Source organism: Ceratotherium simum, chromosome 20 (assembly GCF_057802395.1).
Source record: "Ceratotherium simum simum isolate JZ-2026a chromosome 20, ASM5780239v1, whole genome shotgun sequence".
NCBI classification, from domain to species: Eukaryota; Metazoa; Chordata; class Mammalia; order Perissodactyla; family Rhinocerotidae; genus Ceratotherium; species Ceratotherium simum.
The window spans coordinates 2,264,033-2,281,528 of NC_141919.1; the positions used below are offsets into that span (position 1 = coordinate 2,264,033).

The 17,496-nt window shown below is 38.5% G+C and overlaps 1 protein-coding gene across 9 annotated transcripts in view; it reads left to right on the top strand.

Moving 5' to 3' along the window:
* Positions 1-17,496, top strand: part of FANCC (FA complementation group C) — a 265,045-nt gene that overhangs the window by 98,448 nt on the left and 149,101 nt on the right. For all 9 annotated transcript variants that reach the window (XM_087444295.1, XM_087444301.1, XM_087444298.1 and 6 more), the window contains 3 exons: positions 4,154-4,396; positions 6,302-6,386; positions 11,808-11,902. In XM_087444295.1, the coding sequence (XP_087300421.1) occupies positions 4,232-4,396; positions 6,302-6,386; positions 11,808-11,902 (345 nt within the window). In that variant the 5' untranslated portion in view covers positions 4,154-4,231. The remainder of the gene's footprint in view (positions 1-4,153; positions 4,397-6,301; positions 6,387-11,807; positions 11,903-17,496) is intronic.

Sequence of the window (17,496 nt, forward strand, 5' to 3'; positions counted from 1 at the left end):
GCAGGTGTAAGGTACAGCAATTATCATTCACTTTATTTTTTGTTTATTATTAATTTTGAGTCAGGAATTAGTATACATGGTGTTCAATAGAAAAGTTACAAAAAGGTGTACAGTGAAACCTAAGTTCCTTTCCTGCACTTATCATCAACCTACCCAGGTCTCCATACTGGAGGCAACCACTCGTACTAGTTTCTTATGTATCCTCATTTTAAAGGGCATATCCTGACTTGGCACAGGCCATTGGATCACAAGAAACTTCTTGAAACAGTGGCAGGCCCTGTATGTTCATGGGATTTATATCCCACCATCTGGAATACAAGCAAGGCACGTGTATTTTCCTACTCTCCAGATTCTGTCAGCCTGATATCTTCAATATGGTAGACCAGTGTAATGTGCTGTGTCCTGAGTTGATATCTCTGAGGCAGGTGAAAGTGAACTGCTTTCTCATGTCCTCAGTTTATCCCAATGGTGAAATGCATTTACCAACTATATAACTGCATTCTAGGTGCCAAGGGTGGTATTAATTTGCTCCAGTTAGGAACCACATCTAAAAGTGCAGCAGTGGACTTGAGTTGGAGTCACCATTTGATTATGTTTATGATAGCTTAATATCATTGACTAAGACCCATTGGCCCCTCATTTGGGGAGGTAGGGTTCTCTGCAAATCACCAAATGTTTTTTTGATAGCCCAGTGGCTTTTACTCTGCCGTTCCTACTAGAAGAGTATAATGAGTCAGGGCAATACCTCATTGATCTGTATTACCTTTTTGTTCCATGGACTTCTGCTTTCCAATTTCCTAGTATGAACAGAAGTTTCACTGCAATTTCCGTTGCCTTGGCCCAGTAGCCGTTCTAAATTCCCCTCCTTTCTCCAAAGGTCTGTTGTCTACAGCCCACTATCTGGTATCAGTTTGTATTATATACCCAATCAGTATCAGACAATATCAGTTTGTGTTCTTTGACTGAAAATCATAGAAAGCTACAGTGGTTAATTTAAGAAAAAAAAAAAAGGAATTTATTGGCAGGTCCCTGGGTAAGCTGCCAGAATTAAAGAGAGAGGTGAAAAGCCATTCCTTATTGAGGACATGACATAGGGTAGCTCCAGGGATCTAGACTAAGAGAGTCTTGGAATGACTTAGTTCCATCCTATGTCAATCTACTGAAGATTCAGATTCCCAGCAGAGAGTCTAGTTTGTGTAACTTGAATCATCATCCTACGCCTGGGCTGATGCACAGGTGCCTTGATTAATAGTTAACCAAGACTTGGGGAATGGAGGAAAGGTACTTTCCTAAAGGAAAAGTGAGACGTAACCAAAAGAAAGGAGGAGGAATGCTAAACAGGCAAAACCAACAGATGCCCATTCCAGAGTGTTCAGCTTAGGTAAGTGTTTCTTAGTAGGGGCATCAGTGTTTCAAGTAGAGGGCCTTTGGGGGAAGATCATTTTTGTTTGTGAGCTGCTGTCCCAGTGCATTGCAGTATGTTCAGCATCTCTGGCTCCTGGGCATTACATGCCAGCAGCACCCCCGCTGCTACCATCACAAGCAGGGCACCACCCTTTTCCCAACCACTACCATCTCCTCACTCCACCTCCCCCTCCCCAGATAGGCTATGGAATAGAGCATCCAGGACCACTGCACTGCATGATCCCTAAAACTTTTTCCGTTTAAAACAATCAGATGCATTTCCATTGGTAAGCCTAAGGTTGTTTGTAATTTTGTTAAAATAATGTTTCTTGTCTCTTCTATCAAAAAGTTCTTCATTTTAGTGTCTCCAAATATCTAAACTGACCTGCGTCTGAAGCCATATGAAATATATGAGAAATTCATCAATTTGTTTCTTCAGTTTATTTCTTTGTTTAAGGGCACAGACTTTAGAGCCAGACTCTCTGAATTCAAATCCCACAGTCGTAGCTGTGCTATTTACTAGCAGTTACTTCCTTTGGGCTTTTACATAATCTTACTTTAGGTAATTACATAATTTCTCTGTGCCTCTGTAAAATGAGGATAATAGTACCCATTTCATAGGGTTGCTGTGAGGATTAAATTAGCTAGTATGTATAAAGCATTTAATATATTGCCAAGAGCGTAGTAATTATATGTATGTATAAGCTATTACTATATTTTTAAAATGGGATATTAATAATTGTTTCACATAGTTTTAAAATACCTTTAAAATTTTCTATTTTGAAGAGTTACCTTTTAAAAATTAAATTGCTCTACCTGGAAAAGCATTTTGTTATGACGTTTCGCTTAGAACTATACTTTGAAAAGTTTCAGTAAATTATTCATTTCTTCATTCAATATTTATGAGTATTTGCCAAGCATGTGCCACAGTCTAGGAAGATAGGGAATGTACATAACAGTGGAGGCAGCAGTAACTGAGTCAACAAGTGCGTGCCCAGGGTAATTACTGATGTGATAAGAGTTGTGGAGGAATCAGCAGAAAGACCTGGAAGCAGGGAAGGGTTTAGTGTGTTGGTAAAACAGATGACAGGCCTGGACTGGACTGTGGTCAGCTGGGGAGAGGCAACATGGCAGGTAGAGGGTGTTCTGGAGCTACGTTTGGCAGGGCCTTGTAGACACTGGTAAGGAGCTGTTATCTTTTCTACACGGGTTTGGGATTTCTTTCCAAGGAAGCTATTGAAGAGGGGCTTTAAGCTGGAGCATTCTAGGTCTGATTTACATTTGGGGAAGTTGTTTTTGTCAACTGTGTGGAGAGTGAATTGCAGAGGTACAGGTGGGACCAGTAGAAGACTCTAGGAAAGAAATGGATGGGGAAGGGATTGGATGATGGCAGTGGAGTTTGAAAGAAGTGGATGAAGTTGAATCAAATCACACATATTTATTTTGGAGGTAGAATTGGCGGGTATTTGTGATGGCTTGGATGAGAGAACAATGAGAGAAAGGGAGGAATCAGGGACAATGCCTAGATTTTTGGCTATTATGCCATTTGATAGTATGCATATATTCTCGTTATTAACCTTTTATTTTATTTTAACATGGTCCTTTTCAAAACTAAATTTTTAGTATCATTTTGAAACTTTCATCTTTCTGGTCTAGGTTTTTTTGCACTGCAGCCAAATTGTACAATCTTAAATTTTTTTTTGTTTTCCTGTTTTGTACTGAGAACTTCCTTTGTTGATGTTTTTGGCATTTAATTGGGACCATTTTATCTGTTAATTGTTGCTGCTGAAGATTTAAACTCATTTGTCACTTATAGAGTAGTCTTTTGAAGTTAGATAGCTGGTATCATCCCTGCCTCAGGAAAGTATGAGTCTGTAAAAGCCTGTGCCTGTGAGAAACAGCCCTCCCTTCTCTATCTGGGTGCTTCCCATGGATGAGCATGGCTAGAAGCTGGGATGGTGGTGGGGCACCTGGAGTTTATTTACGTAGCTCTGCTTGAGGCACACGCTCACTGCATAGCTTCATTATTCTTTTCATCATGTGCTCTAGGTGTGGTAAGTCAGGTTTATGAGTTTTTATTTTCTTTCACTTAGGACTAGTACACCTCCTCAATAATTAGAGTTTATCGTGTTTTACTAAAATATGATTTCTTCTTGTGAATGGAGATCAAGCATATACAGCAGTCTTAAATTATGCAAAGTGTTCAAACTGATGCATGTGGAATGAATTATTTTACTTTTATCTAAGAAATGAAGAGAAACTAGGAAGAAAATTAAGTAGACAGTAATGCATAGAGATTTTTTCTTTTACATCTAAATGAGAAGCCAGAAATGCATGTAAAACATAAGAACTTCAAAAACATTTCTTAGACACAGACTATTATTAAACACTCATTGATGTTTTTGATTTCCCATTACGTTAAAATACTCAAATGAACTTTGTATTCAGAACATTTAAAAATAGCTCAATCTTAAAAAGATATAAAGTATTATCAGCTGTGCTTTTTGTATGTAATTAGCATGTGCCTGTAGAGGTATAATGACTTTAGTGTAATGATATTACTCATGATAAAAAGTTCAGATGGTAGGAATTGGAGCTACAGCTGGGTGACACATTTTAAAATAATTCAAAGATGACTCCTCAGAAGACATGCTATTTTAGTCCCTTGTAATTCCCCCCTCACTCATCAGTGGATCGTGAAGGCACTAATAAAAGACACTTGTTAAATGTTTCATTTTTCCCCTTGTAGGTTTGATGCGTGCTTGCTGTTTCCCTCAGTGCTCCGCAGGCCACTGGGAAGGTACATCACCTTTTCCCTTTTTCTGAGATGGCTCAAAACTCAGCAGGCCTTTCTTCTGATTATCAGTTTTGGATGCAGAAGCTTTCTGTATGGGACCAGGCCTCCACTTTGGAAACCCAACAAGACACCTGTCTTCACCTGCCTCAGTTCCAGGAGTTCCTGAGGCAGATGTATGAAGCCTTGAAAGAGATGGTAAGTAGTGGACCAAAATAATGAAGTTATTTTGTGACATCAGGGACTCTTTACCAGATTTCACCAGGCCTGAATGCTATCCAGGGTCAAGGACTTGTGGTATTGACCTAATGTGTTGACGGATTAGAAAGACAAATTACCCCTAGGTTATGCAGACAGGAAGTGTTTTCCTAGTCTCTGATTTATTGTGACTTCAGTCTTTTCTTCTTGATTAGTTATATTGTCACATGAGACTTCCTGACCAATCAGATTGTTTTTAAATAAATAAAACTTGGACACTTGCTGTCAGGTAGTAACTGGGGTTCTTTTAAAGGCCTTTGCATCTCTTAAATATTGATAAGTTTGCTGAAATGCTTATTACCCTTTCCTCAACCCTATTCTAAAGTGGGCTCTACTAAGAGATGGTAAATATTAAGATCTTTTCTTATAAAAATTTTAAGTGGTCTTTTCTGGTGAATATTAAGCTTTTGAGTGTCTTCACTATTGTTAGATAAGATACTGTGTTCAAAATTTGATATATTTTCATTTTGACATGATTTCTTATTTTTATTACAGTAGATTTTTTTATGAATTAACGTGTTTGCATATTATGAAAATATTATTTGTTTTATACTTATTTTCTAATTTCAAAATGAAAAGCAGGGGCCAGCCCAGTGGCATAGTGGTTAAGTTCACACCCTCCGCTTCGGCAGCCCAGGGTTCGCAGGTTCGGATCCTGGGCAAGGACCAATGCACCACTCATCAAGCCATGCTCTGGCGGCATCCCACATACAAAATAGAGGAAGATGGGCACAGATGTTAGCTCAGGGCTAATCTTCCTCAGCAAAAAGAGGAGGATTGGCAATGGATGTTAGTTCAGAGCCAGTCTTCCTCACAATAAAAAAAGAAAAATGAAAAGCAAAATTGTCATTTAACCTAGGTGTTCTTGTGTTATACTTTTCTTCCTTTAATCAAAGAAGCAAGTAGGAAATTTGAAGAATAATTTATGATGATATCAGTTCACATGTCTTTAGAAACCAGAAGAAAAGATAACAGTCTGTATGAATAAACAATGCTAACTTTTAAAATTGTTTTTTTGTAACAAAACTTTTGTAACTTGACCTTAAAGTGGTACCAGAAAATCTAGGACTGGCCTTGATGCTCAGACGAATGTGAGGAATTTATTGTTGCAGCAGTAGGAAATGTCTGCTGTTTCAGCTTATGTGCACATTATCTCAGTTTGGTCTTATTTTTGAACTTTCTTGAAAGGTAAAGAAGTGGGAAAAAGGCAAGTTGTACAACAGCATGTATATTTTTTAATGTTAAGCAGTTTTCTATTTGGTTCATCTTTTTTTATGTCAGGTTTTGGGTTGTTGTAGACTGAGTATGATGTCATTTAGCATATAGTAATCAAAATAGTAATAAACAGATATATATCTTTATGCTTTGGCTGCTTTTATTTCTTTTTACAAGTTTCAGAGTTCTTGTCCTCCTAAACCTTTGAAATAGCTCTACGGGAGCTGAGTTAGGAACCTCTTTTATTATGTTAGAATAAAAAATCAGAATGAAGATATGGGATTATATAATATTAATCACCCATACTGTTTTTTTCACTATTTTGTAGTCTGTTATTTTTAAATGAAGTAACCTTTCCTGACTGTTAAGTATGAGTAAAATAAAGTTAATTTTGTAACAAAAGTGATTTTACCTAAATGTAACCTAGTCTAAGGATGAAGTAAGGTGATTGCTTGTTAAACTTTATTTGAATTACTTACCTAAAGATCTTCTCTAATCCTTTTTTTCCTACTTTTCTAAAATACATACTAAACAAGAAGCATTCAAGCTCCCTCAACCTGTAGTGTCAGTTCAGTCTTTCTGAGTTGCATAGTGTCCCTTTACTGACCAAAACATAATTTTCTTTTACAGGATTCAAATACAGTTACTGAAAGATTCCCTACAATTGGTCAACTGTTGGCAAAAACTTGCTGGAATCCTTTTATCTTAGCATATGGTAAGAATCTATAGCAAGCCCTCTTGAAATACAAACTTCTAACAATAATTTTAATCTTTGTGTTGTTTACCAAAATACAGAGCTTTAAATTATAAACCTTTCTCCTCTTTTTCATGGAACAACTAATCAAATTGTATTCATTGTTCCGTTACAAAAATGGCATCCTTTATTGTTGTCCATATATGTTTGTGTATGCTTATGTAGATACACATGCACATGCACACACATGTAGATCTGTAGGAAAAGAGAACTCCTTGTATTAGAGGGCAGAAATTCCCAGGTGATTATCATAACCTCATTTTTAGTTCAGTGTAAAATGGTTATAATAATGAAATAATCTCATTGTTTCACAATTTCATATTAACTCACATACTGTTTTCCATGTGTAAAATCATTCTTCAGAATCTGAATCCTGCCATGGTTCTGCCATTATTTAGGGGTGACATTTTGGTTTTACCCATGGTTAAGAGGAATCTGGGGACACTCTGTGGGAGATGTTCCTTCGCTGACCTCCTGCCTACCTGTCCAGCCTCATTTCCTGTTTAAACCTCTACAGACACAACACATGCATCGAGCCAGGTCAAATTACTAACAGTGCCTGAAGGCATGTGATGTCAGGGCTTGTGACATGCAATTCTTTTTGCCTGGAAATCTGTTCTCATCTCTTCTCCTCTTAAACTTTCTTTAAAATAGCCTTGCTGGGGCTGAGTTAGAAACCTCTCTTAGTGTCTCTGTAGCTTAGTGTCTCTCTTAATTATAACAGTTACTACACTGTTTTATAATTGTTGGTTTGCCTATCTGATGCCCTTTAAGACTGAATGCCTCTCAAGGACAGGAACTGTGGTTTTAGTTCTCTTTCTTGTCCTAGGGCCTAGCATAGAGTGGAGCAGGCACGTCCAAAGGTGCACAGTTTAGCTAATGTAATATTTACTTTTCATATTTTTTAAAGATTTTTATTTATTCAGTTTTTTCCCCCCAAAGCCCCAGTAGATAGTTGTATGTCATAGGTTCACATCCTTCTAGTTGCTGTACGTGGGACTCGGCCTCACGTTGGACGGAGAAGTGGTGCCTCGGGGCACTCCCGGGATCCGAACCCGGGCCGCCAGCATCAGAGCGCGCACACTTAACCGCTAAGCCACGGAGCCGGCCCAACTTTTCATATTTTTTAAAGTCAAATACTAATTGCATAATATAATGATAGTAAAATAAAAAATAAAATGAATATTCCCCTTTGATATTTTAAAGAATTATACAATATCTCTTTCCTAGCCTGTCATAAGTCATTTTAAGAAGCATGAACTAGGTGGGGAAGTGACAACATCCACATTTGGTCTCATGAACATACATGCATGGGTGCACTGCACACACTCAAACTCACCTGCCCACCCTCATCTATTCCTCTTCCTCTCCACTTATGCTGCTTGCTTCCTCTTCCCCCTTGAGCTGACTCTTCCCCCCTCAACTCACTTAGCTTGTTCAAGTTCTTGATCTAAGATGGCAAAGCCATCACTGTATTTGCACACCAGGGCCGCTCTTACCTGCCCTGAGTTTATATGTTTCAGCCAGGCCAGTGTTTATCAAACATCTTTGACCAGAAATACATTTTCTGTACATGTGTATATGTACATATACATTCATACACATACACTTATACACACAGGCACATACACATTTCAGAAGAGTATGTTTATTTTTATTATGTGCAACCATGTTCACTATCCTATTTTAAAAATGGTCTTCATCACCCAAAACTGATTTCACAGCCTACTGATGGATCATGACCAAAAGTTTGAAAAACATTGAGCTGGGCCGATGATACTGATGGCGGGAGAAAGGAAGAGAAACTGTTGAATTTCCTCCATTTAAAGTCACCATCCATTGTTAGATACTTCATGGATTGAATAACTGCTTTTTAGAAAAAAGAAATACTATGCCCTTTAAGTGTATATGGTGGATGTAAGACACATCCCTAATTCAGAAATGTTAAAATGTGGGAAAGTTTGTGCTGTAGAATTGAAGAAGTAGATTGAGAGGCACTGGTCATTTTGTGCTGGGCCTGCTCTCTGTGGATTGTGTAATAGATCTGAGTTCTTGATGATAGTCTTGCAGAATAGGTAATTATGAATTAGAGTAAATAAGTCACTTTCCAGAAACTATGAACCTTATGAAAACATGTTAATTCATAAAAATATCTATTGTAATAAAAATAAGAAATCATGTCACAGTGAAAATATATCAGATTTTGAGCACAACAACTTATCTAACAATAGTGAAGACACTCAAAATCTTAACATTCACCAGAAAAGACCACTTAAAATAATCAGAGCTGGGATCCCGCCCCTCTGAAGCCCATGTTGTTGTAATGATCTGCCCCTGTGGATCACACTGTCATGGTTGAGTGTTCCAGTCCTGGCTTTACCACCAGCCAGCTTCACATGCATGTATATATTCACTGGACAGGTATTTACCAAGTTTTTTGTGTGTGTGCCAGGCTCTATGAAAACATGGCTCACAATTTCTGCCCCCTGGAAGCTTCCAGTCAGGGAGAAAAGAGACCTAACATGATCAGCTGAACTCAGCGTGATGGTTGGTGTTGTGGAGCTCTGAACGAGGAGCTAGGGGAAGGAAAGTTGCACAGTGGAGGTCGTGCTGGGGCTGACTCTTGGAGGATAGTAGGTAAAATGGGATTTTCTAAGACAAGCCACTGAACTCATTGGGTCTCAGATTCCTTATTTGTAAAAGAGAGGCTGGACTGATTTGTCCCTATGGCCTAAAATTTGTGTCTGTCTGTGATCTTTCCTTAGCACCTTATCACCATTACACTGGCCCCTTCTGACAACCAGAAACAAACTCTCCATCTCTTTCTGTTTCAATGCTTATGTTATGTTTTGAACTACCCATTAAATTTGTTTCCTGTTTGAGGTCCGCCTTTGGTTCTGGGATCACAGAGGAGACTGACAGGCACAGAACTCCATGAGTAATCAAGTCTTGCCTGTGTCGCCACCGTTGTTTTACTAGTTGGGCACTTTCTTCCAGAGAAGGATCTTTTCTTATGGTTATATAATATCAAAAGTACTTTTTAAATACAGTAAAAGTAAACAATTTCCATCAAGGAAAGGAGTAAGTCTTCCATAAAGTTAAGTCAAAACAGGATCAGAAGTAAGGATAATAAAAAAGGAGGAAGGATTTGGAAATGAAAAAACACCACAAAGAGAAGAGAACAAATAGATAATAGGAAAGGAGAGAACACCTTTTATTCATTGCTGTTCTCTGCAAAATTACTGCCTTCACCTCCTTGAAGCTGTGGCTGCATGGTTCTAGGTCTGCCCTCATGATTAACGTAACAGCTAGTTCTCTCGTCCGGACTATTTGTTTTCTATGCTGTGTAACAATTTGCCCCCAAACTTGGCAGCTTAAAACAACAAATATTTATTGTCTCAAAAAAAATGCTGCCTTCACACTTTTAAACATAGAGTTAAAGTTTAAAGAATTAATTTGGCTTTCATTTGGAATTTCAGTTCAAGATATCAAAAAATAAAATATTAGGTGGCAAATGTATGTTGGTATATTCTTTTCCCTTCCATTCTTTTTTAGAATCCCAATTTGCACTAAGATCTGCTGTCAGTGACAGTCCCCATGATGAATCCTGGGCAGTGTCCCATCCACTTAACTGCCCTGCAGGATGCTCCAGCACCAGGGATGGGCCTGACAGATGCTGTTCCCTGTAGAGTGCTGGTGGCACTCATGAATAACAAGTGATGGCTTGCATCCTTAAATCTCTAAAGCAAAGTAAGCTCGTTAGCAGTGCATTGCAGTGCATTGATTCTGGGTAAAGAAAGGCACCACCTGAAGGTTGGGTGAAAGTTTCTCTGGCTCTTTTTCTTTTTGAGAGAAAAATAAAAAATAATACACTTGTTGAATTAAATGTGCAGAATGACTCAACACCTGGGGAAAACGCCCATCTTTTGGATTCTTTTAGATTTAAACTCCATAAACTAACATTTTCTTTCTTCTTTGTCGTCTTTTTTCTTTTTAGTGGCAAGTGTCTGATTTTTGGTAATGCTCCTCATCAGGTTGTATTCTTTTTAACACGGGAAGCTGCTTGTGTAAGCATATCATTGGATGTGTCTGTCACGCTTGTGACATGAAGATAGTTAAAGTTGCTTCTCATATTTAAAGCATAGGAAGTACAACAGTCACATTTTTAATCAGTGGCATTGGTTCAACCTGAAGAACCCTAGGATCTTCAGAGGTTAAATTATATGATTCTTGAAATAAGCTGATCTCAGGCAAGCCAATGATGTATTTGAGCTCATAAAAACTAGGAAAAAATGAATATCCCTCAGAATAACTCTTGATAAAGTTTATTCGGAGATGTTAGTTATTAGCAGAACATAAGCTTATGGATGTTAATGGGGAAAAATGGGTTTAAAATTACTATTAGCATCCTTTGGTATGTGGTTGAAAATGCAGGGGTAGCTTGCTGTAGTTTGTATTTTCCTTATTTCTTGTTACTTAAGCCCTTAGAAATGTTCTATTTATGAGACAGCAGAAGATAACAAGGTAAAGGGCATCAAGTGATTCTGCAGAAGAGTGAGTCCAGGTGCTGGGTTTCCTCAGGCTTACCTCCATGGCCTTGTGATCAAGTTCACAGAAAACTAGTGGCTCTAGCTTGGCTCTAGTACGGGTACTGACGTCTTCAGTTTTTAGCCTTCATTTTTGCTTCTCAGTTGTGTTATAAAATCTCTAACTTGAATGGACTCAGTTACCAAACAAGGAAAAAGAAAATGGCTCACCAAGCACATGTTCCCGGCGAATACAAGATTTCAGAGGTCAGCACTGACATCACGTATTTAGTAAAGTTTTACATTTTAGAGTAAAGAATACGGACCATGTAAAAAGCTTCTATTTTGTCCAAACTATTTGGTATTAAAGAGAATATATTTTAAAACAATCCTTTTTGTTAAATTTATTTTTAACAAGTGAGGGTATTTTGGCAAATGAGAAAATTAAAGGATTAAATCAGAAGTATTGACTACTGCCTATAGCAGTTACGTTGCCTTAACAATGTTGAAATTACTAATGATTTGAAGTGTAAAATAAAGAACTGATCCTGAGAACAACCCAGTTCTTTTAGTTCTTTCCATCATTCTCTTTTGGCTTTAAAAATTGCTGCTGTAACAGAAAGAGGATTGACCACACACGGCTAAGCATAAGTGATCCTGAACCCACAAGAAGAAAAAACTCCACAAAGTTAAGTTTCACACGTGGTCCTGGATGCTTGTTCCGTGAACTTAGCAGTTTTGGGTTTTCCTAAAATATAATAAATATATTTCCTTTAAATGTTTACAAATTTTTTATATCGATTATCTTTTCTTTCTAATTGATACAACATACTCATTTTAGTTTTCCTTTTTGCAGATGAAAGCCAAAAAATTCTAATATGGTGTTTATGTTGTCTGATTAACAAGGAACCACGGAATTCTGGAGACTCGAAACTTAACTCCTGGACACGGGTAAGAATAAATCTTGCCCTGCACTGCTTTGAATTAAATTGATTGTTTAAAGGTGCGGCTTTGACAGTCCAGTTCTATGATGGTTTAGAAACTTTTTCAAACACACCCTTCACTGTTACATTATCTTGCTGGGTGTAAAGTTATTCAAGAGATTTCGTTTTTGTTTGATTGTGAATTCCATAAGAGATCGATCCTTAGGGTGAACTTTCCCAAGCCTGCAAGACTTAATGTTGAGTGGTTTTAGAAAGTTAGTTTCAGGTAATTGAAAGAATGTACTCTCTTTCCTTCTGGCAATTGCTATCCTTCAAAAAATTGTTTCTCCCTACCAATCTGGTTTAAATAATTATATAATTCCTCTCCAGGTACTTCTCTGCCTCTCTCAGAATCTGTTCTGTAGTAAAACTAAAATTCAAAAGTGCCCTGGGAACAGCAGTCTCTCTTTTGTGTCCTAAAGTTGGTGCCTGGGCCACTGTGCTCAGACTAGCACCTGCTGCTTACACCATCAAATGGGTTACCTAGCTGTGCTAGTCCAGATAGTTGACAGCTTCCTGAATTCCCTGTCTGTTCCTTGCTTCCTCTTGAAGGGCGAGCACAAGTTGGAGAATGTTGTAAGGCTGGGCTGTGGCTGCCCTCGCCACCAGCAAGTTGGCTGTTCTTGTCTTACCCCCACTGTCCTGCTGCAGTAACCCCAAGGACTCGCTGATGCCTGTCATGCTCCATTTAGTGTGCATGTGGTTCAAGTTAGCTACTTAGTGTTATGAAATCACCGCCCAGATTAATGCATATGGTTTTGTCTATCAGTTTGACTGGTGATATCACTCCATTCGCTGCTTTTTACCTTTTCTTTGTTTAATACAAAATTACTGACAGAAATGACAAAGACAGTATTAGTACTTTTCTGTTAGATTGGAAGAATTGAAGGCACGACAGAAGTGAAAAGGATTGTGTGAGGGTAGGAAAGACTGCAAAATTTAATTAGAAGGAAGATTAATGTAAAGAGCTGAAGAAAGGAACTGATAAGTAAAATTAGGGAAGAAAAGGTATAAAAAACAAGGCTATAGAAATAGAATAACATATTTAGTCTTTAATTTTTTAAGTCGTTGCATATCATAATCATCAATGATTATTTAGGATATATTTTTTATTGGCTAACTCATTAAGTCCTGAAATAGGCCATCTAATAAAGTATTTTTAGAGTGACTGGGTTAACTTTCTTCATTTAACTCATGACTTCATTAGCCTGTTTTTAAATTTTATTCTATGAGTTTCCCTTATTTAATACTGTGTCCCTTTTTCTCTAGGTACTTATTAAGTATAGCACAGGGTGGTAAAGTTAAAACACTCAATTCCTACCTTCAGGGAATTCACAGACTGGTAAGCAGATCATTCCAAGGCAGTGTGATTGGGTTATTGGTAAAGCTGTGTATAGGTGTGATAGTGACACAGAGGAGGGACACTTGTTCAGACTTGAGGGTTTGGAGACGTTTTCTGGGGGAGGTGATATATCAGCTGAGTTATGAAGGATGACTAGGAGAGCAGGTATAGAGTTTTAGGAAGGATATTCCTGTTGGCAGAAAGAGCACGTGCAAAGCATAGTGGTAAGGAAGCAAATCTTGTATTCAGGGAACTGCAGGTGCTTAGATATTCCTGAGCTTGGGATTTTGTAGGGTTGATGATGAAGCATAAAGCCTTATGTATGATTATAAGAAGGTTTTATTTTATCTTGAAGGCAGTGGGGAAACCACCAAAGTGTTTTAAACAGAGCAATCATGTGGCCAGGTGTGAGTTTTAGAAACTTAATAGCAAAAGAAAGTTGATTTGGAAGGGGGCAAGGATAGCACTTTGGAAACTATTGTGATAAAAGTGAGAAATCGTGAGGGCCTGAATGAAATGGAAAAGAGGCGCCAGATTTATGATATTAATGAGGTAAATCTCCAGAAGATGTAATGACAGAGTGCAGATGTGCTTAGGTGTAGATGGAGTTGAACATCACGTTCTCAGGAGAGCGAGCGCATTTGCACGTAGAGGGTTGACAGTCCTCAGGGTATGGAACAGTGGAAGCCTTGGGTGAGGGTGAGATCCATCACCCAGGGATAGAACCTAGTGTGGGGAGGGGATGGGGCCTAGGGACAACGTTGGGAGACACTTGCATTTACAGAGTGAGTGGAAGAATGAGCTACACTGTAAACTAAAACGAGGGAGTCAAAGAAGTAGAAGGAGAAAAGCAGCAGTGTTTTTAGAAGGAATGAGTAGTCATTCACATTTAATGCTGTAGCACTGCTCGGTCCAATAGAAATAAAATACATACGACATAGGTGATTTTAAGTTTTCTAGTAGCTGCTTTAAGAAATGTAAAAAGAAATAGGTGAAATTAAATTTAATAATATATTTATTTAATCCAATGTATCCAAAACACTTGTTTCAACATATAATCAATATAAAAATTAATGAGATTTTTATAATCTTTTTTTCATAGTAAGTCATTGAAATTCAGTGTGTATGTTACACTTACATCTACATGTTACACCTTAACTCAGATGCTAAATTTCAATGGAAATTGTTGATCTGTATTTAGATTTCATGAAATTTGCAGTTGAAAAAATAGGTTCACATACCCATATTATTCCAAAGAAACTTAAAATGAATCGTGTCAGTTTTTAAATTTAAATTTAATTAAATTTTTTTTTTGATGGAGGAAGATTCACCCTGACCTAACATCTGTTGTCAATCTTCCTCTTTTTGCTTGAGGAAGATTAGCCCTGAGCTAACATCTGTGCCAGTCTGCCTCTATTTTGTATGTGGGTCACCACCACAGCATGGCCACCGACGAGTGGTGTAGGTCCATTCCCAGGAACTGAACCCGGATTGCCAAAGTGGAGTGCACCAAACTTACCCACTATGCCACAGAGCTGGCCTTAAATTTAATTCAAATTTAAAGAATTAAAAATTCACTTCCTGGGGGCCGGCCCCATGGTTTAGCGGTTAAGTGCGTGTGCTCCGCTGCTGGCGGCCCGGGTTCGGATCCTGGGTGTGCACCGATGCACTGCTTCTCTGGCCATGCTGAGGCCGCGTCCCACATGCAGCAACTAGAAGGATGTGCAACTATGACATACAACTATCTACTGGGGCTCTGGGGGAAAAAATAAATTAAAAAAAAAAAAATTCACTTTCTGGGGCTGGCCTGGTGGTGCAAGTGGTTATGTGCGGGTGCTCCACTGCGGCGGCCCGGGGTTTGCCGGTTAGGATCTCGGGCACACACTGACGCACCGCTTGGCAAGCCATGGTGTGGCGGCATCCCATATAAGTGGAGGAAGATGGGCATGGATGTTAGCCCAGGGCCAGTCTTCCTCAGCAAAAAGAAGAGGATTGGCAGATGTTAGCTCAGGGCTGATCCTCCTCACCAAAAAAAAAAAAAAAAAAAAAATTCACTTCCTTTGTTGTACTTACTACATTTGAAGTGCTCAGTAGCTACATGTGGCTAGTGGTCACTGTATTGGACAGAACAGCTGTAGAGCATAAAGCAAGATAAGGATTGGAAAGCACTACTTTGATTTAGCTACTAGGAGGAATCGCCTTGGTGAGAATAGGTTTAGTGGGAGGTAGAGGGAAGGAGCCAGATTGTCACAGGTTGAGGAAAGAATGGGGAGGTAAGGAAGCAGAGGTGATAAACTTTGGTTACTCTTTGAAGAAACTTGGCAGTGAAGGAAGGAGAGAGGAGGTGGAAGCCAGACTAGAGCATAGAGTTTAGTTGATTGAAATTAAGAAAGTCCTGGATATGCTTTACTCTGAGAAGAAAGTGCTGGTACAGAGGGGTTGAGGATATGGGAGATTTGGAAAGCAGTTTCCCTCCTTGTTGTCCTAGGCAAGCCTGGAATATTAACTGGTAAAAAGATGTTTAGGGATAATATTATTTAACTTTTAGCAATCTAAAGCTAATAACATATACCTGTCACAAATCAGTACTTGCATAATCGTATACCGTTAACCATAAATGCAGCAAGACAGAAGGTGGTTGTTGGTTTATGAATCAGTTGCACATGCTTCCATTTGGATACCCCATTGTCCCAACACCTTTATTAAAAAGTCCTTTCCTCATTGATGTACAGTGCTACCTTCATCGTAAATCAGGTGTCTGTATGTGCGGTTATGATCCAAAATCTCTCCATTGATCTCGTTGTCTGTCTCTGATGCGTAATTTTACGTGTCAATTTGACAGCGTCATGAGGTGCCCAGATATTTGGTTAAACATTATTCTGGATGTTTCTGTGAGAGTGTTTTTGGATGAGATTAACATTTAAATCAATAGACTGAGTAAAGCAGATCACCCTCCCTAATGTGTGTAGGGCTTATCCAATTAGTTGAAGTCTTGACTAGAACAAAGATGCTGAACCCTCCCAGTAGTAAGAGGGGATTCCTCCTGCCTAATAGCCTTTGCGCTAGGACGTCAGCTTTTTTCCTGCCTTTAGACTCAAACTGAGACATTGGATCCTCCTGGGTCTTGAGACTGCCAGCCTTCAGACAGGACCTACACCACTGGCTGTCCTTGTTTCAGGCCTTCAACTTTGGACTGGAACTGAACCATCAGCTCTCCTCGGTGTCCAGCTTGCCGACTCACTCTGAAGATCTTGGGATTTGCTCACCTCCATAATTGCGTGAGCCAATTCCTTATAATACATTTCTTTATATAGATAGATATAATCTCCTATTGGTTCTGTTTCTCTGGAGACCCCTGGTTAAAACACTGTCTTTATGCCAATGCGACATTGTCTTCATTAATGTGGCCTTATAAGTGTCTTGCTATCCAGGAGGCAGTCTTTCCATCTTGTTCTTTATCAAGACAGTTTTGGCTGATAATGAAACTTTGTATTACCATTACCTAAATTTTAGAATCTGCTTGTCAGCTTTCACCAAAAAACAAAATAACTTGTTGGGATTTTGATTGGCATTATAATCAATTAATTTGGTGAGACTCTCAATGGCTGCTATACCCTAGGGGCAAAATTGATTTTTATCAGCTTTGTTTACTGTTAGCAAATTGAACAGTACCTGGCACAGTCAAATTTTGAATGAATGAATGATTGATGAGGTCTATAAATTCATTATTTCAAATGATCTTCCTGATAATTTTGAAAATTTTTTGCCAACCTCTTTTGATCTTAACCTCTTAATGAGACTCACAGTGGGGGTAGACGTGTCAGCCATACCATTTCCTAGTTATTCACTTATGTTGCATTCATAGTATTTTCTTTAATCTCTGACTTCTTTGCAAGAATCTGTAAGCTTTGTGTCCATTTGATGTTTACTTTAATTAGGTAGTGTAATCAGTACATCTTCCTTGCTGGTCCCATAGAAACTGTAATGCATATATTGAAGTGAATGAAAGCCTGAGGGATCCCTGTGTGTAATGGAACCCCTACTCTTTCCTCAAGATATTGCTTGGACAGTTTGTGACACGTGGCCATCTTACATGTAGACTGAGTGAGGCTGCAGCATTGATCCATTTATGAAATATCACTAAAGCTTAATTTCTTCTCATATATAAAAGTTGTAATATTTTCTTCACATCTCAATGGATTATCTTGTGCACAAGTTGG